Raw genomic sequence first — 25,110 nt, forward strand, 5'->3', positions numbered from 1 at the left:
AGAAAGTGATGCACAGAACTTTCACCTGAACTTGAGAAAGAACTTCTTTACAGTGCAGTGACTGAGCATTGGAACGGATTGTTCAGAGAGATTTTTGCAGTCTCCCTCACTGGAGATACTCAAGAACCGTCTGAAAGAAAAACTGTGCCGTGTGCTGTGGGATGACCCTGCTTGAGCAGGGAGGCTGGACCAGATGTGGTTCCTTCCAGCCTGACCCGTCCCGTGATCCTGGGATTCCGTGAGGCGACAAGGGCAGGCGGCCGGGGGTGGGTACGGACTGCTGGCCTGGCCCGCAGCTCCCGGTTCTTCCCCAGGACCGTGTAGGCGGCACGGAGCGCCGTGATCTGCCGAGCGGCGCCGCGGAAGGACTGCAGCCCCCAGAACGCGGCGCGGCGGGCGGTGACGTGCGGGAGGCGGGGCGGAAGTGTGTGTTCCCCGGGCTGGGCGGCCGCCCGGGCCCCGTTCCGGCTGTCCCGGCCTCGGCCTCGGCGGCGCGGGGCAGGGGGAGGCAGAAGATGGCGGCGGACCTGGAGACGGAGGTGCAGGCCATTGACAAGAGCCTGCTGGAGTGCTCCGCCGAGGAGATCGCCGTGGTGAGGCGGCGGGCCCGACGCGGGGAGGGAGTGGAGTGGGGGGCTCGGAGGCCGCGGCGGGCACCGGCCTGGGGAGCCGTTCCAGGGCCGAGGCGAGGCCGCTCCGCGGGCCAGCGAGCTCTCCGGGAGGGGGTGTCCCTGCCGGGGCTGGCTCTGAGGGCACCCCCGGCCGGCAGCCGTGTCCCGCCGTGGCCTCAGCGCGCTGTTGTCGCCAGCGTCGCTGTTGCAGCAGCCGCGGTCCATGGCAGCGAGCAGCCAGCTTTTCCTGTTGTGCCGGCTGGCGCAGGTGGCTCCCTGGAAGCCGCCTGGACGTGGCCATCCCCTGCCGGGGGCGGCCGGGCATCGCGCCCCTTCCTTAAGTGCTTCCTGAAGTTCATTCCCTCCGCCTCTGCTGCCCCTTCGCCTCGCTCTGCCGGCAATCGCGCCTAGACCTGAGGAGATGCCCCCTCCCTATTCATTTAGGTGGATGGCTGACCCCAATACGCTTTTCAGTGTTAAAGTGCTATTACAGGATTCTTCCTTCCTCCCCACTACTTAAGATGCGGTTCTGGAAAAGCTTGCAGGAGTTAATCTTAGGATTAATAGAATGGGGTGTTTGTAGAGGAAATATTAGTAAAAGCAGTGTAGCATTTGAAGAAGTCCACTTCTGTTTATATACTTTTCCTGCTCTTCCAAAGAGTAGTTGAAAGAGGAATGTAGTTTCGAGGGTAAAGTTTTAAGAGGAAGTTTTGTTTCTGACATAAATGTTTGTCCATTTAGACACTTGGGCATTTGAGGAACTGGGTGTGTGTGTTAAATTTTTGAGACTGCTCACGTGCATATGGGTAGGATAAAACCTTGAAGACCTGTCTGTGTGTGTCTCAATGGGAATTAAATTGGCTGTTTCCAAATGTAAATAAAACACTGTTATAATTCAGATTATCCTCAGATTATGCTTGTGTATCTTCAGTACAGACAAATGTATGATTAAATGGGCAGATGTGCCCAGTTAGCTATATGCTAGCTAGTTTAGTTCCAGGATTAGTCTTGCTTCTTCTCTACAGCAAACCAAATACTTCCATCAAACATTTATAAAGTAGTCCAAATTGAGCCCAAATTACCTTGTCTGTGTGAATAGCAGATGTTTTTTTGGGTCACACTGTAGGTAAACTCAAGGCAATCATGCATCCAGGGGAATGCATTTAGGAATTTGCTAGGGGTAGCAGTGCCAGTTTAAATGTAGTAAATTCTTTCTTATTTTTATTTGTCACCTGCACAAGCTCCAATTCTGAAATCTGTAATTCAAATCTAGTGTGGTTTTTCTGCCTCCTTTGCTGATAGCATTACTTTGCTGATAGCCCAGTATTAACAAAACAAATACTACCCCAAGGCAGTAGCTGCTGCACTTAAGGCTTCAGTTTGTCAATTTAATGATAAATTTCCAAAGAACAAAAATAATAAAAATAATTTCTTTTTAACATAACATGAGCCTACATGCAAGTATTTTTTCTGTGTAGCTAAAAACCCCATAAGTTGTACCTTTTAGCTTTTTAAACAGACAAGTGAGTTATTTTACGGCTTATAAGTATTCTAAATTTTTTTTTCCTGGTATCTCTTACTTAGATGGGAATTTAATATAAACCCTGATGAACCATTAGGTATTTACTTATGTAAGGTGTTGTTTGATCAATACTTTGCACTTTTTTTTTTTCTCCAGGGCAGTTAAAGTTGTTCCAGGAGAGTAAGTAAGTGTGAAGAGGGAGGAAGTGAAGAGGAATACACTTCCCTTTTTAATAAAAATCCTTTCTTGCGAGAGTAGAATATTAGCTTGTCTTGCGTGTGAGTTCAGGTTAGAAGAAAGACAAATACTAATTGAAACCTTGCCTAAATGCAGAATGCTTTTATGAAAGAGCAAATTCCAGAGTTTTGAGTTGTTTTTGTGGAGTTCAGTGCTCCCCAGGTGGCGATTTAGAGAGGCAGTGCAACCTGTGTGTGTCTCTGTATATGTTTCCATTAACAGTCTCACTTGCACAACAGACCTGTGAGCTGCCTTCCTGGCAGCTCCTGGAGTCACATCTGTTTCCTTGTCCTAGTAGCCTGGATTTCCTTCTGGTATTATTTCATCCAGGACCTGATTTTCCAAACTGTATGTGCAGTTGTGTGTATAGGACTGGCTCCACAACCAGATTTAAGTGTGGTGACGTTCATCATTGCCACACCTAACTCTCAGACAGCTACTCCCAGGATTTTTGGGATGGGAAAGCCATTTACTCGAGGAACAAGAATTTTCTCTGCTTGGGTATTTGTCTGAGCTTGTAGTGTAGCTAGTAGGCACTGTGTGTTTTCTGGGTAGAAATTAGTAATATACTGCTGAATTAAAAGACTGATGTTAAAGATATTTTGCTGAAAAATTCCTGCAATTTAATAACTAGCATGTGCTATAGAAAATAATGCAAAAATAAGCTTAATAAATAGAAATCATGGAAAAGATCAGGTCACTGCCACTGTGATTGAGTTGGTTCCTGGCAGTAGTAGCAATTTGGCAAAACTGATGAAAGAAGAGGAAAAGATGAATAAATTGGTGGGAAAAATTAAATTCTTGTCTAAAACTTTACTTTTTAATCCTTTTTTTTCCTATGACATTCTCTGAGTCGTGGTGGGAATGGTGAGGTAATCTGTAGGTTTCTAGACTCTTGACTATGGCTTTTTGGCAACCTGTTTCCATGGACTTCCTTGGGGAAAAACTGGGCTTTTACCATCAAAGCTAAATAAATATAGAAAGATTTAGTGAAACTGAGGAAAAGAGAAGTGAAGAAGGCACCCTGACAAATAAGGGTTTTTTAAAATACCAAGTTCTACTTCAGAAAAACATATCTAATAAGTGAAACTTCTTCAATATATTTTAAAAAAGGCTAAAATGCAGCCAGTCTGCACAGATGCTCAACTGACTGAATGTCTGTATCCCAAGGAACTTACTACAACTGTGTTATCTCAAACATAAGTTCTTTAGAGTAAGTTATAAATAATTCAGAGTAAATCAAGCTCTAATATTTGATCACCAAGCCCATTTATTTTGGCACAATTAATTCTGCATTTTCATGTACAGTTTTAGGTTGATTTTTAACTCTTTTTTTGGAAGCTGCCGGGGGTATCTGGTTGTCACATTTACAATGAGAAATGACATGCTGAGGCTGTTTATGTAACACAAGATTTAATCAGTGGACACTTGCAGTATCTGCTTGCTCCCATTTGTTCCTTATAAAAACCTTGCAGTCTTAACTTACAGTTTAAACCTTTCTAAATTTGTTATCTACAAGGCAGAAATAAAACAAATGTTGTCCTCGAGTATTTTTTTATTCTGTGTGTATATACTGGGAGAAAAAAAAATCAAACCTAGGAAAAGCTGTGAGTTTTTAAGTGGTTTAGGGCAGCTCAGTGGTTTGATGCCTTTTAAAAAGGGCCAACGTTGTTTTTTACAATTGATTGACTAGGAGAATTGTAGTGAGTTGACCTTGGCTGGGTGCCAAATACCCACCAAAGCTGCTCTCTCACTCCCTTCCCCAGCTGGAGAGGGGAGAAAATACAACACAAGGCTTGTGCTGGAGATAAGGAGCAGGAAAGGTCACTCACCAGTTACTGCCATTGGCAAAACAGGCTCGACTAGGGGAACAATTAATTTTGTTTTTCTCACCAATGAAATCAGAGTAGGGTAATGAGAGACAAAGCCAAACCTTAAAAACACCTTCCCCCCATGGTTCTCTTCTTCCCTGGCTCAAGTTCACTCGTGTTTTCCCCACCTCCTCCCCTGAGCAGCACAGGTGGATGCAGAATGGGGACTGTGGTCAGTTCCTCATCTTGTCCCTGCACTCCTTCCTCACATCCTTTGCTCCTGTGTGGGGTCCCTCCCATGTGGGACAGACCTCCATGAACTTTTCCAGTGTCAGTCGTTCCCATGGGCTGCAGTTCCTCATGAACTGCTCCAGCCTGCGTCTCTCACAGGGAGTGCAGTCCTTGAGGAACAGGCTGCCCTGTGTGGATTCCCTGTGGTGTCACCAGTCCTGCCAACAAACCTGCTCCAGCTTGGGCTCCTCTCTCCTGGGTTCACAGGTGCTGCCAGGAGCCAGCTCCAGCCTTGGCTTCTGCTGTGGAGTCACAGCCTCTTGGCAACATCCAGCTGCTCTATCTAGCATGGGATCCCCCATGGGCTGCAGGTGGATCTCTGTTCCCTGCTGGATCTCTGTTCTGGTGTCAGGAGCACCTCCTGCCCCTCCTTCTGCATTGATTTTGGGGTCTGCAGAGCTATTATTCTCCCATATTCTTTCTTACATCTCCCAGCTGCTCTTTTTGTCCCTTTAAATATGCTATTCCCTGTTAAATCTGTTATCCCAGAAGTTCTGCTGCTCTCTCTGATGGGCTCAGCTTTGACCAGCTGTGGGTCCATCTTGGAGCCATCTGGTGTTGGCTCTCTCAGACATGGAGAAGCTTCTGGCAGCTTTAATAGAAGCCAGCCTGTAGCCCCCTTGCTACCAAAGCATTACCTCACAAACCCAGTGCAAGAATTCATGGATCTAATATCACACTTTAACTGAGCAATTCAGATGAGTTATTTTGGTTGAAGGAGAAACTAAAACTCCATTTTCACAGGTGATTTGTTGAAATTAAATGAGAAAGGGACTGTTACCTAATGCTGTGTTTGCTTTTCTCCATGTACTTTTTGTCTCTGTTCCTTGCCAACTCCAGGCTCCCGCTGATCCTCTCTGTCCCGAGCTGGCAGCATCTGTCTGCACTCCAGAGAAATGTGACCAATACAGTCTGGACCTTATCTAAAAATCACTGCCAACATTTTACTGGTCATTCATCCTGGAGGAAAATTTTAGTGATTTTTTTCTCTTAAATGTTCTATATGTCAAAAGGATAAAATGTGTCAGCAAGGAAATAAATTCTTCCTTTCCTGATGTCTATCTTTTGTGATTAATTAGCTTTAACACTGAAAAGGAAGCATGGCTTTCAAGTTTTGCAATGACATTTTAGATATTTTGTGTAGAAATAAAATAACCTATAGGGCTAGAACTGTGTTTGGTGAGTTTATTAATGAAGAATTTGTGTTCTCATTTTTTCTATTATTAAAGAAATGGCTGCAAGCAAATGACCTTCAAAAAGAAGTATACCAGCATCTGGCCTATTATGTACCAAAAATCTACTGCAGGGGTCCCAACCCTGCCCCTCAGAGAGAAGACATGCTGGCACAACACGTTTTGCTGGGACCAATGGAATGGTATCTTTGTGGTGAGGATCCTGCATTTGGTTTTCCAAAGCTTGAGCAAGCAAACAAACCTTCCCATCTGTGTGGCCGCGTCTTTAAAGTGGGAGAGCCTACGTATTCCTGCAGGTAGTTCAGCTTGACATTGTGAAGTATTTATGATTTGTGTAGTCATGGAATATTTTGCAATAAGAATATGCTGTCCTAATGAAAAGTTAATAACCAAAATATATTTTTAAAGTAACCTTGCAGTCTTTCATGGTAAGTGGGATTGGGGAAAATTAACACTACAAATATATGAATGGAAAAATATTAATTAGTATAATGTAGAGTGTTTTCTGTACAAAAGAAATGCAAGATTGAGAAAGAATTTGAGAAAGTGACCTTTCAGGGTGATTTAAGGGCATTAATCAGAAGTAAGTGGGCAGGTGTAAATGTGTGTATTTTGTTTGTTTAATAGCTGTGTGTTTAATATCAGCTGTTAGTGCTGATCTTGTCTTTTAGACCTCCTTCCATGACCTCCTAAACCAGTCTATCAGATGCTTAAAACAAGTGTATCAGCTCCTTACCAACCTCTATCTCTAGATCTCTCTAAAAATACTTTTCCTTGAAAGAGAACAGGAAGTTCCTAACCAATTACAAGTATTTAAAAGAATTTTCAGTTTTAAGCCATTATGTTACTAGCTGTAGGTTCATTTTCATCTTCTATTTTCTGAACTGTTTGTAGTTTAAAGTTTTGTTTGTGTCACAAATTCCTGTCATTTTGTGTAGTTTCTAGCACTCATTGGGACACTTGAACACTTGGTGAGGTGACATGGGGACAGAATGGACAGAATGTCTCTCTAATTTCGAGGGTTTGTTTGTCTGGATTTCCATCCCCTTCATTTACAAGGAGAGAATGATAGTGGAAGAATTTTTCTTTCTAGTGCTCTCCTCTTCTAGAAACATAATACCTTACTGGCCTTTGGGTCTGGAAATGTTTTGAGACCTCTTTATAATGAGAGAGATAAGATTAAACTGGTGGGTACTTCAGATATATACTGAGTTGTTGGTCTTGAAAAAGCAAGTGTGTTTAGAAGAAAATTACAGAATTCCCAACATTTTCATTGCTCCATATGGGCAGTATTTGATCATTAACATACTGAGGATAGAGTCCCTCTCTTTTTTTTGTTGATCAGGAGACATTTGATTCCTGCTGTGGGCTAATTTTCTTTAACTTACAGCTGGTAATGAAGAATAATAAGAGTTTAACTAAGCTTTTGTGGAATACAGCAAAGAATTATTTTCCAAGTCCACATTAAAAAGCAGTGGATTTTCTGTGCGGTTGTACAACTTTCAGGTCTGCTTTATGTATAGGCACAGTTACTTGTCTGAGAAATTACTTGACAAATGGTACTGAATTTGTAAGTATACTGCCACAAGTTTAGAGCTCTGAGGAATCAATATTCTATATTGTAGAACTGCTTTACCAAATCTTGCATGCATGTTGTTGCATGAAGTGGTAGTTTGTTTGTTTGTTTGTTTTAATCTAAAAAAATAATACCTTGGACATAAACTATTCTAAAAGAGAAGAGTATTGTGTAATTTTGCTTTGACATTTTCACCTTCAGTGGCACCTCTGGAGAAATTAAGAGAATATTTGATAATGAAATTTCATGTGATCTCCAGTGTTTTCTATTGAACAAAATAAGTTGTTTCTCTGAATTCTGGTTTTAATAATAATAATCATAAGACAGGCATTCTCTTGCTATTTATTTTTACATTGCAAAACCCACCTGCCTTAATCTTGAAGTGCCTTGACGTCAGTTGCATTACATGAGTTCATGCATTTTCAGTGTTTTTCAGGGAGACAGTTAAATAAGATGCTTAATTGTCTCATTTGGTTTAGCCCATTTTACTAGAAATATTCCTTCTGTCTAATACAGGAGTGTTTATAGACAAGACCTTATTGTGGTCTATGATCTCCTGGTTGAGAAAATTGTGTTCTTGCAGCTCGTCAGTGAGCTCGTAGGGCTGAACTTGGAAGCAGAGGTTTGATTTAGTCTGTTGAGTGCAATCTTTCTACCCAGTGTTGAGTGAAAAATGTCTTCTCTGGTTGCTGGAGGTCATTAATGCTGGTGCTCTGTGCTTGAGAGGACTTACTTGGGTTTGTTCTGGGTTATGTAATTCATCTGTTTACTTGCCTGTGTACTTGTCTCACCTCTTGAGGGCAATGTCTGTATTACCCAAACCAGACATACTACCCACACAGTATTTTAAAGGCTCTTCTGTTATGAGAACAGATTTTTTTTCCTATTTAATTTGTTCACCCTCTTAAAAGCCATCCCTTTCCTCTTTCAGAGTAATATATACATTAGTTAGAAGGTTGATATTGGTGATATTTGAAAATTGTCTGTTGTAAAATGTGTTAAGGCAAAAGCAAGTGTTTAATGTTTGGTTTTTTTTTTCTTTCTGTTGTTGCTGTTCTCAGAGACTGCGCAGTTGACCCAACCTGTGTGCTGTGCATGGAATGCTTTCTTGGGAGCATTCACAGAGAGCACCGATACAGGGTTAGTGATCCCCTGGGATAATGGCATGGTTATTAGTCATTTTGTGTGTGTGTGTGTGAAACAGTTTCAAGTTTGAGAATGTATACAGAATTTCCAAATGCTGAATGAACACAAAGTTCTGAATGTCTGCAGTAATCCTATGTGAACTTGAGTGTTTTGGTCTGAGTGTAGCTTCTGGAAGTTAACACTTTAAAATATTGAGCAGTTAAAATTTATGTGCAACAAATGTCTGTTATTTTTAACACATGCCTTTTAGTGAATTTTACAGGTTTAGACTTGGGTTTTGAATTGTTCTGACTTTTGTGTTTGACTTTTTAAAAGCTGTTGAAAAACATTTATTAAGAAGCCACTTCTATGCAAAGCTTAAACATGAAGTTAAAATAGAAAATGTAAACTGTAAATGCTGTTTATTTTAGTAATATGCTGTTATTAGTAGAACAGATTAGTTTAAAAACAAAGCCAGGAAAATGTTGGTATGTTTTTAAATAAGTTAAGTGAAAACTACCAGTGCAGCCTTTCTGTAAATCTGTTTTTTGCAATACTGCACTGTAATGTAAATGTAAATCTGTTCACTACATGGTTACATTGAGCGCTAGGATTCAGGAAAACACTCCAAGCACAACTACTTTTATCAAGAAACCCTGCCAAATTTGTTGATACCAGCTTACTTCTTGTACATAGGTTTTTACTTTTTGAGCCTATTGAATTAACAAGTCTGGGTAACATCCAAAAGTATAAGCAAATGCTCTTTCAAATGTCCATCTAGTTTTGTTGATAGTGTAAGATGTGCCTGTATGTACAGAGTATATCAAGTATGCTAAAGATAGGTGAAAGAATTCTTCTATGCATGAGTTAATAGCTGTGATTCACAAAAGAAGTATTATCATTCTTATTAACTTGAGGTAGTCTTTAAAATAAATTTTATTAAAACAGTGTAAATATACCATTAAAAATTTCCAATGCTTTTTTTCTGTGCTTACATATGTGAAAAGTTGTAGTCTTTCAATTCTTTTTGTCATAAAGCATATCTTTCACTCACTGTATAATAGTGCCATGTGAAATGATTTAACTTTTTAGATTAAAACTGAGAATTTGCCATAGTACAGATGTCATGGCAAATAACAGATTCAGAAAATCTGAAAACTTCAGGTAGGGCAGAATGGAGGTATTTGAAGGTGTTTGTTGTTCGGGGTTTTTTCTTTTGACATAGGCACCCTGATGAGGTAGACAAGCTTTCAGCTGTTGGGTGTTGTGATACTGTTTTTGTAGTACAGCTGTGACTGCTCATTTCTTAATGTGCATGTATGATATATATGCATATTCACATGAACTGCTTTGTTTTTAAATAATTTTAGATGACAACATCAGGTGGGGGAGGTTTTTGTGACTGTGGTGATACAGAAGCTTGGAAGGAAGGTCCTTACTGTCAAAAGCATGAACTTAACTCTTCAGAAACTGCAGAAGAAGAGGTAATTACATTTGAGGCATCATGTTTTAAAACACTGTTAACTGTTTATATATGTGTGTATATGTAAATTGTTCACTTGAGGTTATTTTTAGTCTGCATGAGAGGGTGTAGGAACTTTATTAGTAATATTTGAAGCACAGTGTTAGACAAAAATTATATATCTTAAGAAGTTCCTTAAAATGTTTTATACTTGAAGGCTTCATTTTGTATGTTCTGGCTCACCTCTGCAGTTTTAGTTCTATTTCTTTGTGTTTCTGTATATTCTGAGAAGTCAAGGGATTCTGCCACAGACAAAAAAAACCAAAAAAACCCCCCCAAAAAAAACAAACAAACAAAAAAACCCCAGAAAACTGTATGTAATCATGTGCACCAAGAAGCCAGATTCAGCTGTCTGTGCAACAAATATTCTGATTCTTACTAAAGGGAAGTGCACAGATTTTTAAAAATCAAAGTACCTTGCTGTCACAAGAAAGTCATAATGGAGATGCAAGGCAGAGGTCTCTAAAAGAGCTTGTTTGGTATGGAGAAGGTAAATAGAGAACACATCTTCACCACAGAATCAGAGCATAGCAACTTGGACATGTTAAATGCAAAAGGACATGCCACATTTTACAGGAAGAACTCCAACTGTTGGACTAACCACTGCAAAACACTATTGTTTAAAGTTTATACATGTTTGAAAGGAAATGTAACATGGTTGTGGAAGGAAAGATTACCAATGGCCATTTGAAATTGTAGGTACCATCTTTGGTGTGGGAGGTGTTAGTGTCTTAAGTTACTGGAGACTAGAGAAGCATTCTGTCTTCTGCTTGTAATCTTCTTATCTGTTATTACATCTCAGGAATGAATGTGGCTTATTGGGCTTCTGACCTGGCCACTCACATCTGTTCTTACATGGTATATAACTTCTGTGAGATTTTTTTAAAAGGGAACATCTAAAGCAAGCATTGGTAATTTTGCTGATCTGATGGTTTAAGTGAAGCAGCTGTAATTGTGTTTTCAGTGACAGTGGTCTTTCTAAAATCTGTTCCCACTCTCTCAGCCCTAAGACTCTAGCACTGTTGCTGGGCTCACCACTTGGTCTACGTGCCAGTTTTCATTAGTCAGCAGCCTTAGGAAACTCTTGTTCTGAAATCTTGGGTGGACTGCTACTTCTGTGCCCAGAGATACTCACACACTGAGTGTGCCTGACAGAAAAATCAAGGTTCTGGGCAGGCTTTGTGTTTCTTCCCCATAAACCAGGGAGATTGAGATCTCTTGTGCAGTGCTGTGTTTGAGGTAGATAAAGGATGGTTTGTTGAGCATTACTGGAGCCTGTTTTCTGCCTTGCCCAGATATGTACTTTTTTGAAAGTGCTGGGAGTGGAGGGACAGCTGCTGCTTATGGCTTGCCTTTGCTTTTGGTGGCTGATAGTTCTTCATACCCTGGATGATTTTTAATGAAGAGGGAAAAAAAAAGAAAGGGAGATGGCAGTTCTTAACTCTCTTGTAAAGCTTCCAAATATTCCCAAAGAGTCTTGGGGTGGAGGGGATAAATTTTATTAGTACAGGTGAATTGCTGACTGTCAAGAGCCTCCTTTAGATGATGCAGACTTAAGTCGAGAAATTCTTATTGTAACCACTTTTATACAACCTAAGCTGTAGTGAAGCACAGGATTTAGTGTTAGGTAATCCTAAACCAGAAACTGGGCCACTGTTAAATATTTTAATTGTCTAGCAATAACACATATGTCAAAATATCAAATGATGAATCGAGTCAGTGACCCAGTGTACAGTGTAAATCCAGGTGACCTGCAGGCCATGCAGTGTTCCCTTTCCAGGTTTGTAGAAGAGGAGCTAGTTGTTCTCAAAATTCTGATACAGTAAAAAACAATTTCCTTAAGAGAAGAGGTTTATAATGTTTTCTGTTCACCACCCTTGGAATGGACTGGTTTGAAATGGCAGTGGTACTGGCACTATCTTACTCAGAGTTGCCAGTGGTTCTCATGTGCTGTTCCAAAAAGTGGTCCATCTGACTTGGCAGACTGAGGCAGCTCCCCTCTTCCTGCCCTTCACATTCCCATCCCCCCACCTGGAGCAGCCTCCATTCTGCTCTGGCACAGAGAGCAGGACGAGTTTGTGGGGGCTGCTGCAGTTGTCTAATGGAGAGCACAGAATGGGCACAAATGGGTGCATGGTGCACAGACACAAGGGGAGCAGCTCTCTGTGAGCAAGACTGAGATGTGGCCAGATCATTATGAAACACCTATTTACATTTCAGCAGTTAATTGTTTATATACCACAGCATATAGGAGACGTGCATCATAAATCATGGTGCCAGTGTGCTGCATGTTGTATAAGCCTGGGTAGATAAGACTTATGCCTTTTAATGCATGCTGCATATAAAACAGGACAAGAGATGCATGGTCCTTTGTATTCTGAGGTTTACTAATATTGATAAGTGGAACAAAAGATACAGGGATCTGAAATTATGGTTTTGAGGGCATAGCAGAAGAAGCATGTTTTAATGCAGCTGAGGTTAAAGTTCTTCCAAAGAACTATCTTAAAAAGTGTGCAGGAGTGAGAACAAGGAGACTGAGAATGGAAGAATGTGTGAAAATGTAAATAGGTGATCAGAGGCAAGTTAACATTCAGGTACTGAATGCTAGATTAGAGCTTTGGTGACTGTCAGTGTAGAACTGGAAGAAGAAAACAGGATGATTATTGACTCTGTTCCTTTCAGCTGAAAAGTCATTTGAAGAAAGACATCATTAAAGATGCTTACATCATCTTTGGTAAAGAGAGGTGCAAGTTTGACAGTTTGTTTTGAATGTAATTTAATTTCTCATTTGCTATTTATATTTTCTTTCCAGGATCCTCTTGTGCACTTACCAGAAGACATGGTAGCAAGAGCTTATAATATTTTTGCCATTACATTTAAATATGCGGTAGATATATTAACATGGGAAAAGGAAAATGAATTGCCTGGACTAGAAATGCTGTAAGTATAATATTTGTCTTCTGCCTTTTAAAGCTTAGAGATATTTACAGTTGAAAATGCAGGTTCTGATATTAAGAATCTTTTCTGCCTTTCCTGAAGTTGTCAGAAATATTTTGTATAAAATAATTGTAGTAGATTTGTATTTCTCTTATTTTTTCCTTTGCTCTTGCTTTTACTTTTAACATTGTTTTGAATGACATAAATTCAATCCATGCTTTGAGTGACATAAATTCAATCTTTGCTTTGAAGTGAGAAGAGTGACACTTACTACTGCATGCTGTTTAATGATGAAGTCCATACCTATGAACAAGTTATTTATACTCTTCAGAAGGCTGTCAACTGCACACAGAAGGAAGCCATTGGTTTTGCAACAACAGTAGATAGAGATGTAAGTGAATTAATTGATAGAACTTTTAATTACCTTTATCTAATGTTTGTTTTATGATTATGCTTACTTTAGTCTGTTTTCCCAAAGTGTGTGGTTAATGTGAGTCTGTGAGTTCTGTGTGTCATACCACCATAAATGCCTTAATATTAAATACTAAATGTCTCAGTGCCTAAATGCTATTTGGCCAGTCCAAACCAGACCTGATACTGAATATGTTTCAATGTAAATGGATTCTAGTAGGTCTTATAAGTGTAAATACCAAAGTGTTTCTCACTTCTCTGTCAAAAATGGGCAGCAGCTTTGGCTGAACCATGGAGCTGACATTGAAAGAGCCCCTAAATATGATCCAAGCATAGGAAATGCTTCTCAGAATAACACCAGTTAAGTGTGAGGGATAAAATCCATAACTGACTGCTTTTTTTCTGGTGCTTGTGGAACTGTTCATGATTTGTGGTTTCTTTTTTCAGTTTAATTTAATTTTCTTTTTCATAATTGTCAGATTACAGTGGCAAGAAGAGGTAAAAGCATTTAACACAGTTTTTAGGAGGAGTAGTGAGTTCAGAATCACTATATGCTGGTTATAATTGTAACTAGTATTTCAGTTTCAGAAGTACTCTGTGAGCTGAGTTTGTAATGTGGCTGATGTGAATTTTTTTAAGGAAAGTGATACTTCATTGAGTAACTGCAACTTGTTATTTTTGCAATGAACCTGTGCTTACAGGTTTGTAAGCACAGGTTGACATGAAAGAAGTGTCTTTTTTATTGGGCTTATTGGCTTGTGTCTATTTTTGGGGTTTTGGTGTGGGGAGGAAATCTTCTCTCAAATGGCAATGGGAATGTAATTTTGTATGGTTACAGTACTTCAGGGAAGTCAGTGGAGCAGGAAATATAACCACTTCATATTACTTAACACTGAACTAGACTTTGGTTTTGTGTTATCACTGCTCTATCTTTTATGGTAACCAAAGGATTCACATCTGATCCCTGAGTATGAGCTGACCTGAGCATGTCCTGTGTGTTCTGGGATACACTCAGATTTTCCTACTGTTGATGCCTTCTACTCCTAAATGCCATGAATGCATATATACATGAGCATGTATGTGAAAGAAATGAGAATGTTATGCCTGGAGCAGTGATTTGGCATCAGATCTAAAGTGCCCGTGAGTTTTCCAGTCTGCAATACACTATAAATTCAATCAATTATCTATTTTGATGTGTTGATTGACAGTAGGGAAAGACTGAAAACCTTCTTTTGGAATAAAACAAGTGCTTTAATTGTATGTTTAAAAGAGCAATTAACTTTAATATCTGCTTTTTTAAAGGTACTGAAATATCTGAAATATCTTCCCGTTATATCAAAACTAATGAATAATGCCTTTGTACTAATTGTTGTATGGCACTAATCGATCTTACACTATTGTTTTCAGTATTTTAATAAAAGAAGTGTAGTTCTTTTCATTGTTTATCTTAAGAACAATGTTATACACAGAAAATTTAATGTAACAGGTAAATGAATATATGATACAATTTTATTTCTTTTTAAAAGTACAGGGTGTATTTGGGAAATCCAAGTATCTAACTATATATAGTATTAAAAATTGAAAATAGCATGAAAGGCAGAGTAGTTAGCATGCATCTGAAGCTTTTACTGTGTTTTTTATACTAATGTAGAACACAGAATTGGGACTCCCTGTTTAGGAGCTGGCAGTAATGTTACATCTGTCTGAATTTGCAGGGCCGCAGGTCTGTTCGATACGGAGACTTCCAATACTGTGATCAGGCAAAATCAGTAATAGTGGTAAGTAGTGGGGTGGGATGCTGTCTCCTCACTTGCCTCATCTTAAGCAGAAGGAGGCTTTGCTACCCAGTTTGTGATACTGTTATCATAATAACTCATTATATTTTAAAGATACAACGTGTTGAAGATGCTATTTACAATACAGTAGTGGTATCAAAATACTGGTTTATGGGGTTGTTGTTGATCTTTTGTTGGGTTCTTTTTTCCTACTATTGGCCTACCTGACACACAAAATAATTATTTAATAAGAAGTTTGTAGGCAATTTTTTTCCTTCATAAAACAGATGTGGCCAGGAACTTTGAATGAATCTTTTAGAATTACGTGCTAGTTCAGATCAGTGAAGTTAAATTATTACAATTTTTCTCCTGTAGTGTAAAGTTGCTTATGTCTTTAACAGCAACAGTTATGGAAGTTATTACTGATTGAGTCCAAGTGTGAAACTGCAAATACTTTCATTTTGCATCTAAGCATTTATATACGTATATATATTAATATCTATGTACTGCAAGATTCTTCCATGTAAAAATGTGAGAATAATGTTTTCTCTATATTTTTTGTTAACTGCTGCAGTGCAGTACTTAATCACGTGAAATAAATAGCTTATGTATGCTACTGCAACCTTGTATGAAAGTGCAACCTATGTATGAAAAGCAAATGCTGCAAGTAGAGTTACTGTTCTTTAACTACTGAAGATATTTTGAAAGCATTAGTATATTTTTAAAGATAATGTTGTACAGTATTTTTAACTTGCTGGCCGTGCAGGCAAAGAACAAATGGCTTTTATGTGTAACATCTAACTATTATGCTTTCTAACACATAGATGAGGGTAAATTCTTTATTTTAACTCAGTGTATTTAATTTGTGTTTTTGAAAATAGTCTGTGCTCAGTCAGTTTCCATGATGGGCTGCAGTGTGACTTGCCTGTCATGTTGAGAGGGACAAACACACGTGGCTGTCTTGGGTTGAACGTGGGACTGCTTATCAGTAAAATGCAGCAGATCAGTGTGAGCATTGATAACAGGCCAAGAGTGGAAAATGGTTTGACCTAAATATGCTGATACTGCATAATAAGGTTCTTCAAATATTAATAGGATAAACTAAATGCACTTTTTTTGGGTTTGTTATGTACGCGTTAGTAATTAGAATATGTATTAATATTATAAATTATCAAAATTAATCACAGGAATGCTGCATTTCTGTATAGAAGTGTATGCCTGTCTTCACTTAAATATGCATTGCCTCCTTTTTCCTTTTCTTTTTAAGAGAAATACCAGTCGTCAGACAAAGCCATTGAAAGTGCAAGTTATGCATTCATCTATTGTTGCCCATCAGAGCTTTGGTCTGAAGCTCCTAACTTGGCTTGGCAGTGTTATTGGATATTCAGGTGGGCAAAATTTATATTTTGAGATAAGATAGAGAATATTTGTGAGAGGAGCTGATTTTCTGAAGCAATTTTGTCTACTTATTTGAGATATGTAATGTATAAGGCAAAGCTATTAATAACTTGTCAGACTTCATTCTATTTTCTCTTACTGAAGTGCTGTTCTGAATTCTAACTTCCATGTGAAAGTGCTACCAGTCTTACATAGTCTTTTCTGTTTAGTTGCTGTTGAACAGAAGCTGAGACTCACTGTCAAATGCAGTATGCCAAAAAGCTATTTTTTCAGTCTCTACTTCTTTTTAAATGAATGCAGTAAGCTGAAAATAACCTGTCTGATTAGATAAAACAAAATTATTCAGAAGTAATTTGATGAATGTAGATGAAAGCGATTGCTTCAGATTGTTTGCTAAGTAGAACAGAGAAAATGCAAGGAATTGTGGAGGGTTTTGGTAAGTATAAAAGCTGACAAAGTCTTAATCAGATTTTTTAAAAGAGGTTTCTTCAAAGGAATCAGGATGCACATTATCAGATTTTATGGGAATGCTCAGTTTTTGTTTTGACTTCATTCCCCCTTTGTCCTGTTAAATCATAAGATTGTAAAGATGTAGGGTATGGGAGGAAATAAAGGAAAAGTGACAAACTGCTGATATGGAGAAATGTAGATACAGACCCCCTTGGAATTTGTAATTTTTTCATCTGGAAATGTTAGCAAGGAGTATTAGCAAAGAACACTCAACTTTCATATTGCACATATGTTCTGCATAATTTCTGCAGAGACTGTATGTTTATTAGACTGATATTTGGGAAACCAAGATTTCGTGCACAGGGTCTTTATAACATATTTTAATTTTTGAAACTTAAATAGTTTATGTTTAAATTTTGAAGATAAGTAAATAAAACTTCTGAACAGTAGGTATTGGTAGGTAGAAGTTATGAAGAAAGTTTCCTTCTGTAGGAAATTTTCCTTTCAGTGAAACATGAAGCAGGCACTGTCTTTCTCATTTTAAGCCCAGTGTTGTGCCACATCATTTGTGCCAGGTGCCACAGTCATTAATTTTCAGCACTAAATGACAGTTGCAAAAAGTAATTTGAACATGTCATTCGTGTCTCATATTGCAGAAGAAGGTACTGAATTTTGAGTTGTGTATATAGTGTTTGTGAAGTTCTGAAGAGTTCAGCTCGTTAAATGCTGAGTTCTTTATGATTCAGAAGGGCCAAGGGCATGTTTGCCTGTAAACAGCACACATACATTTTGTCTGTGACCAGTGTGCTCATTTACTTGAACTGCCTTCCATGTCTTGGGGTCTAATCTTGTACTCTGAGTCTGGTTTTGTGAAAGGCACTTCTGAAAGAGTTGATTTCCCTTAGCTTTTTACCAGACACACCCAAACAATTCAGTTCTGCTCAATCTTTTAAACAGTCTGTTACCCTTCATCTGTGACATGAGGGCATTGAGTTGCTGCTTCAGTGGTTACACTGAAATGTCCCTGACAATGGCTGAGGGACAGGTAGCAGAATCTTCTGCTGTGCCAGAGTTAGGTTGGATGGTTGCTGTCAAAGGAATGACAAATTCTTGTCATTAAAAAACACCCAACAGAAAAAACTTGCTATGGAACTTAGTCAGAAGTTTGACCACTACATCCTTCCTGGCAAATATCTGTTCTTCTGGATTTGAGATAAGATAGAGAATATTTGTGAGAGGAGCTGATTTTCTGAAGCAATTTTGTCTAGTTATTTGAGATATGTAATGTAATCCGTTCCTCTGGAGTAAGTGTCTGTTTAACAATTGCTGAATAATGCAGTAGTTTCCATTAATTTGTTGTCCTTCATAACAGTAGTTGGCAAAAAGGAATAACCCCAAACTGCTGTAGGGGTTCTCAGAGTGCATATTCCTGCACCATGCAGCACGTGGTGCAGTGTGCACAGCACTCAGCCACTGCCCACTCTGCCTGAGGAGCTGAGATGCCAAGCAGGGTGTGGAAGTAAGGGCTCTGTAAGTCCCCTAGTTCTGTGGGAATGTGCATTGCCTGCAGTGCAGTGCCAGGTTGAACATTCTTAACAGGAGCATGTCTGGGCTGTGCTGTGCTTCAGATGCAGGCTTGTCTGCAGGCATATGACCTACAGGTTCATATAATTACACACTTGTTGTTTCTTTCCATTAGGAAAAAATATGCAGAGAAGCCTTAAAATGATAGCATGAATATACAAGTAATTTCATATATTAATTTTATTTTCCTTTTCATAGGCATCTAATCAGGAAAACTAAACCCTGGGAAATTAGGCTGTTTCTTGTTTTAGTTGGTCATTTTTAAGGAAGCAAAGTTTAATTTGATAACTTTAAACCAAATAATTTTGTTTGGTGATTTTCACTATGTTCCATAAGGCTAGTGTCAAACTTGCAAGGTGTGAAATATTTGTGTTTGTGTCAGCACAATATGAGTGCTGTTATTCAGTTGTTGTGAAAAAGGGGGCAGTGTGAGGGCTTCTGTGATGTATGAAACTTTCAGGATGTCAAAATAACACGTTTGTGTTTGAGCTGTAACTAACTTGTACCATTTCCCTTCATTAAGATGGCCTTCGCCGGATACTGTGTCAGGTTGGTTTGCAAGAAGGGCCAGATGGTGAAAACTCTTCTCTTGTAGATAAGCTGATGCTGTATGATTCTAAACTGTGGAAAGGTGAGTTTTCTCAAAGCTCTGGAAAATGCTAGAGAATGCTATGCCTAGGTTTTCTTTTTATTGTACCTGCTAATGTTTGATCATTTTTGCTGTGGTGTATTATGGATAATATTGCCTCATTTGTTACAATCTCTCCCTTCATGATACACTCCCAAGTGTATTTAAGACAAGAACATACAGAAACCATTTGGAGATGGGGCTGGTTATAGGTCTAATTTTTCAAAGTGGTCTGAAATTAAAATTGACTTGATAAATGCAGATGATAGTGATAGTTAATGGAAATTGAGTAAATGATAGATAAATTGTGGGTTTGTCTGCTTTATAGGATGTCAGCATCCATTTAATATCTACCAAAATGCCTATTTTTAAGGGATAAGGCAGAGTCTGCTTTGACTTGTGTTTGTGTTCCTTAGGTATTCTTAAGTGTTCTGAGAACAGAGAAAATTACTGCTCTGTTGTTTTAGAGTGCTTGAAACTTTGAAAGGCCATTTGATATAATGGAATTAGCTAACAAAGTTGTAATTTTGAGGAAGGTGAAGTGTAGTTAATTTCTGTTCCATCATTGATTCTATGTCTGATTTGATATCCTGAAAGGATGTGTAAAGCCAGGTGTACGAAAGAGAAGCAGAGAGAACAGGTAGGGAATGAGGCAATATGACTGCCTGGGGAACTTACTGGAGTACCAATAAAATAAGTAAGAAGTAAGGTGGAAAGTGAACGTAGCATGGAGAAAATTATTATTTTAGGCTGTGTTTATCTCATACTGTTATCTTGAGAATGTATTCCTGGCACTGCAAATTTTGTAATCTGAAAGATACTGCTTTTGTGGAGCATTACAACATTTTTAATGCACGTTTTGTTAGGTTAACGTCTTTCATGTAAGCAAGTAGTAACTTTTGCATCTCTATTTTGACATCAGTGTTTCTCTACTTTTTCTCATATTCCATAGTTCTCTGCGTTAAGGAAATAGTGTCACGGCTTTTGACTTAAAAGTGTTCTACAGAAGAAATCATGCATATGTGCATTGTTTCCAAGCTACATAGAGATGAATATCATTTGTATTGATAATACTTTCTGGGAGACTGTCCAGACAGACTAGAAATTCAGAGATAGCTTAGCTGATTATTTTATGGAGATATTCACAACTAGGAAAATTTGTTGCAGTTCCCAAGACTTCTCATAATAGTGTTCTCTTCTTTTCCCATCTAAATCCCCTGATTATCCTGTGAAGGAACAGAGTTCTGTTCTTGTTTTGCTGACTTCCCTTATATTTGATGACATTCAATGGCATTATCTTATATACGAGTAATAAATAATGCCTCTTGAAGAATTTTGATTTGTTATTCTTCTTTATCCTTTGCTACCACCTTACAGACATAATCAAAGCAGCTTCTACTCTGAAGTGCACATTTACCTCATTCTGTAGAAGTTTACTTTTCTAAATGTTTCCATAATATATTGATAGAAAATAGTGACATGCAATATTTCATTCATTTTTGTTGACAGGAGCTAGAAATGTGTATCACCAGTTATTCATGAGCAGTCTTCTTATGGATTTGAAATACAAGAAACTTTTTGCTATCCGCTTTGCAAGGGTAAGTATCTTTCTTACAAAGAGCCATTAAATGCTAAAAATGTCTACTGAAGAGAGTCTAGTTAGCATACAGTGATTTAAATGAACTGTTACTCAATCTTTTCCCTTTTTATGGAAGTGAAAACTTGAAATTAAATGCTGGAAATCTTATTTTGCTCTTCAGTATATTAGTTATAATGGCATCTCATCTCTTGGGAAGGAAATGGCCTTTCAGACACCCCAGAACTAAAGCAGTTCAGATGTTTTTGTCTTCACCATCAGCTATGCAGGCTATCACTTCTTAAAAGCTAATCACTGCTCATTGTTGAGGTGTAAGCTGTTATAGCACTGCTTAGAAATGGTGCTGAAATTCAGTCATACTGATTAGTATTTCTGCAGTAACTGCTATTCGAAATGCTTTAAATCAGCACTGCAAAATTCTGCTCACTCTGCTGCAGACTCTTGAGTAGAAAATAAAATAGTAGCCTTTATTGTGAAAATGAGAGTGAGTAGATCTCACATGTGAGCAGATTAAGTTGTCATATTCTTTGTACAAAATACAGTAATAATAATCCATTAGAGCTACTCTTCCCTTTTTCGTGGCATTAAAGTTTCCCAGAGCAGACATTTAAGTTAAAAAATCAGGTCAGTGTGGATTAGAGGTGAATTTCCCCTTGTTGTTTAGAATTACCGGCAGTTGCAGAGAGATTATATGGAGGATGATCACGAACGGGCAGTATCGGTGGCTGCTCTGTCTGTCCAACTCTTCACTGTACCTACTCTGGTGAGTAGTGCCTGTCTTTCTTTTAAAAACTGATAGTTGGCACTCCTTGCCTTTTTTTGCCTCCTTCTTAATAGAACTATGAGCGATTGCAGAGTGATTTTATGAAAGATGACCACGACAGAGAGTTCTCAATTGCTGACCTCTCGATACAGATATTCACAGTGCCTTCTCTTGTAAGTACTAAAAGACCAAAAAAGGAAATCTTTATTTGTTAAAAGCCTCTCAAGGTTCATAAATCAAGGCTGCAGATTTCTTTAACATTACTGTGGAAATGCAGAACAGTCAGACTGTTTGCATACATTGCTATGGGTTTAGAAGTTAAAGCATTCAACATCAGGAAGTTCCAGACTGGCTTCCCAGAGAGGGCTGGATGTTTCTGGTTTTTCTTTTGACATTTTTCTTTTACTTTTTTTAGAAAGGTGCTTTCATATTTAGTTAGAGATACATACACATACCATTTAAATTCCTCATACTGAGCCACATTTACTGTTTGTAGAAGTCCATATTATGGTTTGCATATTGTGGTTTCAGAGCACCGTTCTGGTGCAGTTTTATAAGTGATTCACTTTATGTTCATTTTCCAGTCAACACAAGCGCAAGCAAGAATTGTCTCATGATACTCCCTACTTCCTTGGGTACTCTGTGTCTCAAGACAGTGCCTTCTTTTAGATTTCTAGTTAACTTTTGTTTCAGTGCTACAAGCACTGTGACTTCTCCCAGCCTACTAAATCTGCTGGTCCTTCACCAGCTTGTTTGGGAAAAATTTTCTTTTGTTCCAGTCTCCATTTAAGTCTGTCTTTGCATTATGAACTAGACAAATTAAAATTTAAAGCTGTAATGGAATAAAAGTCTGATTTTCATACCCAGAATTGTTTTAAAAAATAAATGCCTCTGAAACCTCCCAAATTAAATAAGCTTCATTGAGCTCTTGAATTCAATAGTAGCATGGCAATCACAATACTGAGCAAATTTCTTCCATTTCTTAGGGATGGATGATATTCATGGGAATTCAACAGGAACTCAGGATTTTGTTCCCATGATTCAGGACAATATTGGATTGCCTCTTTTAATTATGATGCTTTCAGTAAGAATGTTGCCAATATTCAGATTTACAGTTAGACTTAACCAACTAATATTCAGATGGTTATGGTATTTTTGCCTTTGGCAGATGGGGTGGAACGATATTACTTTATGAAAAAGTAATTCAAACCTTTCCTGAGGCAGAGTAGTTACAGTGCCCCTTTTGTATGTGTTCTATTTAAAAAACATGCAAAAAAAGCAAAGCAAATGCCTTTTGACTGTTGTGCAGAGTGATAGAATAGATTGATGACATGAAAGTAATTGTGATAAGCTTCTATCACACAAACTAAGTATTATTTTTAAATATATTTATAGCCACTCATTCTTAACTAAATGAGTAAGTTGAAGAGTTTAAACCACCCCACCATCCTCCATTAACATTTTCAAACTGATCTTAGTAATTTAAGAGTTTGAGCTCTCAAGGAACTGTGGTTTTTTGGTTTGAGGGTGGATGGACAGCTCTGTTGGTGATGATTTTTTGGGAGGAAAATGTTGATCATTAGATTCTTTTCCCCCACTGCAGTAGCATTTTAGAAGCTGTTCTGGATTAACATTAGCAGCTGCAGAACCTGCAAGCTCTAGTCAAGAGCCACAAAGTCATTGTGGTAGATCAGAGTGGCCAATATTACTGGGTCTACTTGCCAATCCAAGGATTGCAAGGCTCATCCCATTTAACCTGGAGGACCAACAGAATGGAGGAGTGGTGGAAGTGTTCATGAGTAGGAGCTGGCAGTAGCTTAGTGCCCCCTCCTGTCTTGTGGAATTGGCTTAGGTTAGGCTGGGTGAGGAAGACAATCTTTGTCAGACTTTGCAGATTTGTTTCATGCAACACATGCATATATGCAGTAGACCTTGAGGAAAATTAGAGGTTATTTAATGAAATTTCCATGTGGAAATTGCATGTGCAGTTCTTATTGGCTCAGAAGAGGCTCTGCTCACCACAGCTCTTGACATTTTGTAAACAGAAAACAGAAGAGCTGTCACTCCCCTAAAGGGCTCAAACTGTATGAGAGGAGACAACACATACTTAAAGGGAGGTACAAGTTAATTATAAGACACATAATAACATGTCTTGTGCCATAATTATATAGGTTAGCAGGGGCCTTACCATAGAAAGCCTTCTGTACAGAAGGGATCTGAGAAAAGAAATCTGGCTTATGATAATTTTTTACTAGATTCCTTTTTTTTGTCTTCTGTGATTCTGTGAAAAGAGTGCTTTTCTGTGTTCTGTTCTAATTATTGATGTAATTATTTTGGATTTAAAAAAATAATGTATTTTATAAACTTAATGGTGCAGTGTGAAAATCTTGTTAGCTGTGTCTGTTAATTACAGCAAATTTCAATGTACTTTGGCATAGGCTCGAATGCTAATAACAGAAGAGAATCTCATGACCACTATCATCAAAACTTTCATGGACCACTTAAGGCACCGTGACATCCAAGGCAGGTTTCAGTTTGAACGTTACACTGCTCTGCAGGCTTTCAAATTCAGACGTGTCCAGAGCCTTATTTTGGATCTCAAGTAAGTATGCTAACTATGTGCTGATTTGAGAAATTGAGGAGTTTAAAAAAAAATCAGAAATGAACACTTGCACCTTTCTAATCTCCCAGGTATGTGCTGATAAGTAAGCCAACAGAGTGGTCAGATGACTTGAGACGCAAGTTCCTCGAGGGTTTTGATGCCTTCTTAGAATTACTCAAATGTATGCAGGTAGGTAAATCTGTGAATTACAAAATTTGGAAAAATTTAAGCAGGAAGTTAGCTATTATGATGTCAAAATAGAAGAAATGTGATCTACTCTTCATTTTTTAACTTCAGTGCTGTATCACTTTTGGAGCCATTGGGTTTTCCTAAAACATAACATTGTGCCTTGCTTCTTAAAATGTTGTTGTAGAGGACAGTAGAAAGGAAGAGCACTTCAAAACGAGACATGCAATTTGGGGCATGTTTTGCACTTGTAGAGGCAGACAAGACAATTAATTCTGTGAATAAAATCTGGTTCATCTTAAGTGTCAGCAGAGTTACTGCTTGTATTGAGGAATAAATTGTTCCTGACACACAAATAGACCTCTTCACTTGTGGTTTCATTCCCTTTCATTCCCTCAAGGTTCTTTTTACCTGTTGCAGCAACAATATGTTATAAGGATAGCTGTCTCACACCAGTGATACATTGTTGAAATGTGTAATCTCTTCTTGTTCTAGGGTATGGATCCAATAACTCGTCAAGTAGGACAACACATTGAAATGGAACCAGAGTGGGAAGCTGCATTTACACTGCAGATGAAATTAACACTTGTTATTTCAATGATGCAGGACTGGTGTGCATTAGATGTAAGTTCCTTTGGAATTGTTTTTCTGTGTGAACAGGGATAAAACCCACATATTAATAATGTAAAAATTGACCTAAACACAACTTCACCATAAGCCAAAGGCATCTTCTATGAGGAAATGCAAATCTTTACTGTATTTAAACACAAGTGTGGTTTGTACTGACCAGTTCATAAGAACATGGTTCAGCCTTTTGCAAATACTGCAGAGAGTTTTGTCACACATCTGAAAATTGTGATTATCACAAATCTGTCAGGTTATAATTTTCAA

General features: G+C 38.4%; 1 protein-coding gene across 2 annotated transcripts in view; it reads left to right on the forward strand.

The window, feature by feature from the left end:
• The first annotated feature begins 401 nt into the window (after positions 1 to 401).
• UBR2 (ubiquitin protein ligase E3 component n-recognin 2) overlaps positions 402 to 25,110 on the forward strand; it is a 55,824-nt gene continuing 31,115 nt past the window's right edge. The window contains exons 1-14 of one of the 2 annotated variants that reach the window (XM_005483063.4): positions 402 to 593; positions 5,702 to 5,961; positions 8,303 to 8,381; positions 9,737 to 9,850; positions 12,701 to 12,828; positions 13,078 to 13,216; positions 14,952 to 15,014; positions 16,279 to 16,399; positions 18,967 to 19,074; positions 20,581 to 20,669; positions 21,333 to 21,431; positions 23,870 to 24,033; positions 24,123 to 24,222; positions 24,715 to 24,843. In XM_005483063.4, coding sequence (XP_005483120.2) covers positions 516 to 593; positions 5,702 to 5,961; positions 8,303 to 8,381; positions 9,737 to 9,850; positions 12,701 to 12,828; positions 13,078 to 13,216; positions 14,952 to 15,014; positions 16,279 to 16,399; positions 18,967 to 19,074; positions 20,581 to 20,669; positions 21,333 to 21,431; positions 23,870 to 24,033; positions 24,123 to 24,222; positions 24,715 to 24,843 — 1,671 coding nt within the window. In that variant the 5' untranslated portion in view covers positions 402 to 515. Of the gene's footprint in view, positions 594 to 5,701; positions 5,962 to 8,302; positions 8,382 to 9,736; positions 9,851 to 12,700; positions 12,829 to 13,077; positions 13,217 to 14,951; positions 15,015 to 16,278; positions 16,400 to 18,966; positions 19,075 to 20,580; positions 20,670 to 21,332; positions 21,432 to 21,505; positions 21,605 to 23,869; positions 24,034 to 24,122; positions 24,223 to 24,714; positions 24,844 to 25,110 lie in introns of both variants that reach the window. The other variant, XM_005483064.4, reaches the window with a different exon arrangement.

The sequence above is a fragment of the Zonotrichia albicollis genome, chromosome 3 (assembly GCF_047830755.1).
Source record: "Zonotrichia albicollis isolate bZonAlb1 chromosome 3, bZonAlb1.hap1, whole genome shotgun sequence".
Classification (NCBI taxonomy): Eukaryota; Metazoa; Chordata; class Aves; order Passeriformes; family Passerellidae; genus Zonotrichia; species Zonotrichia albicollis.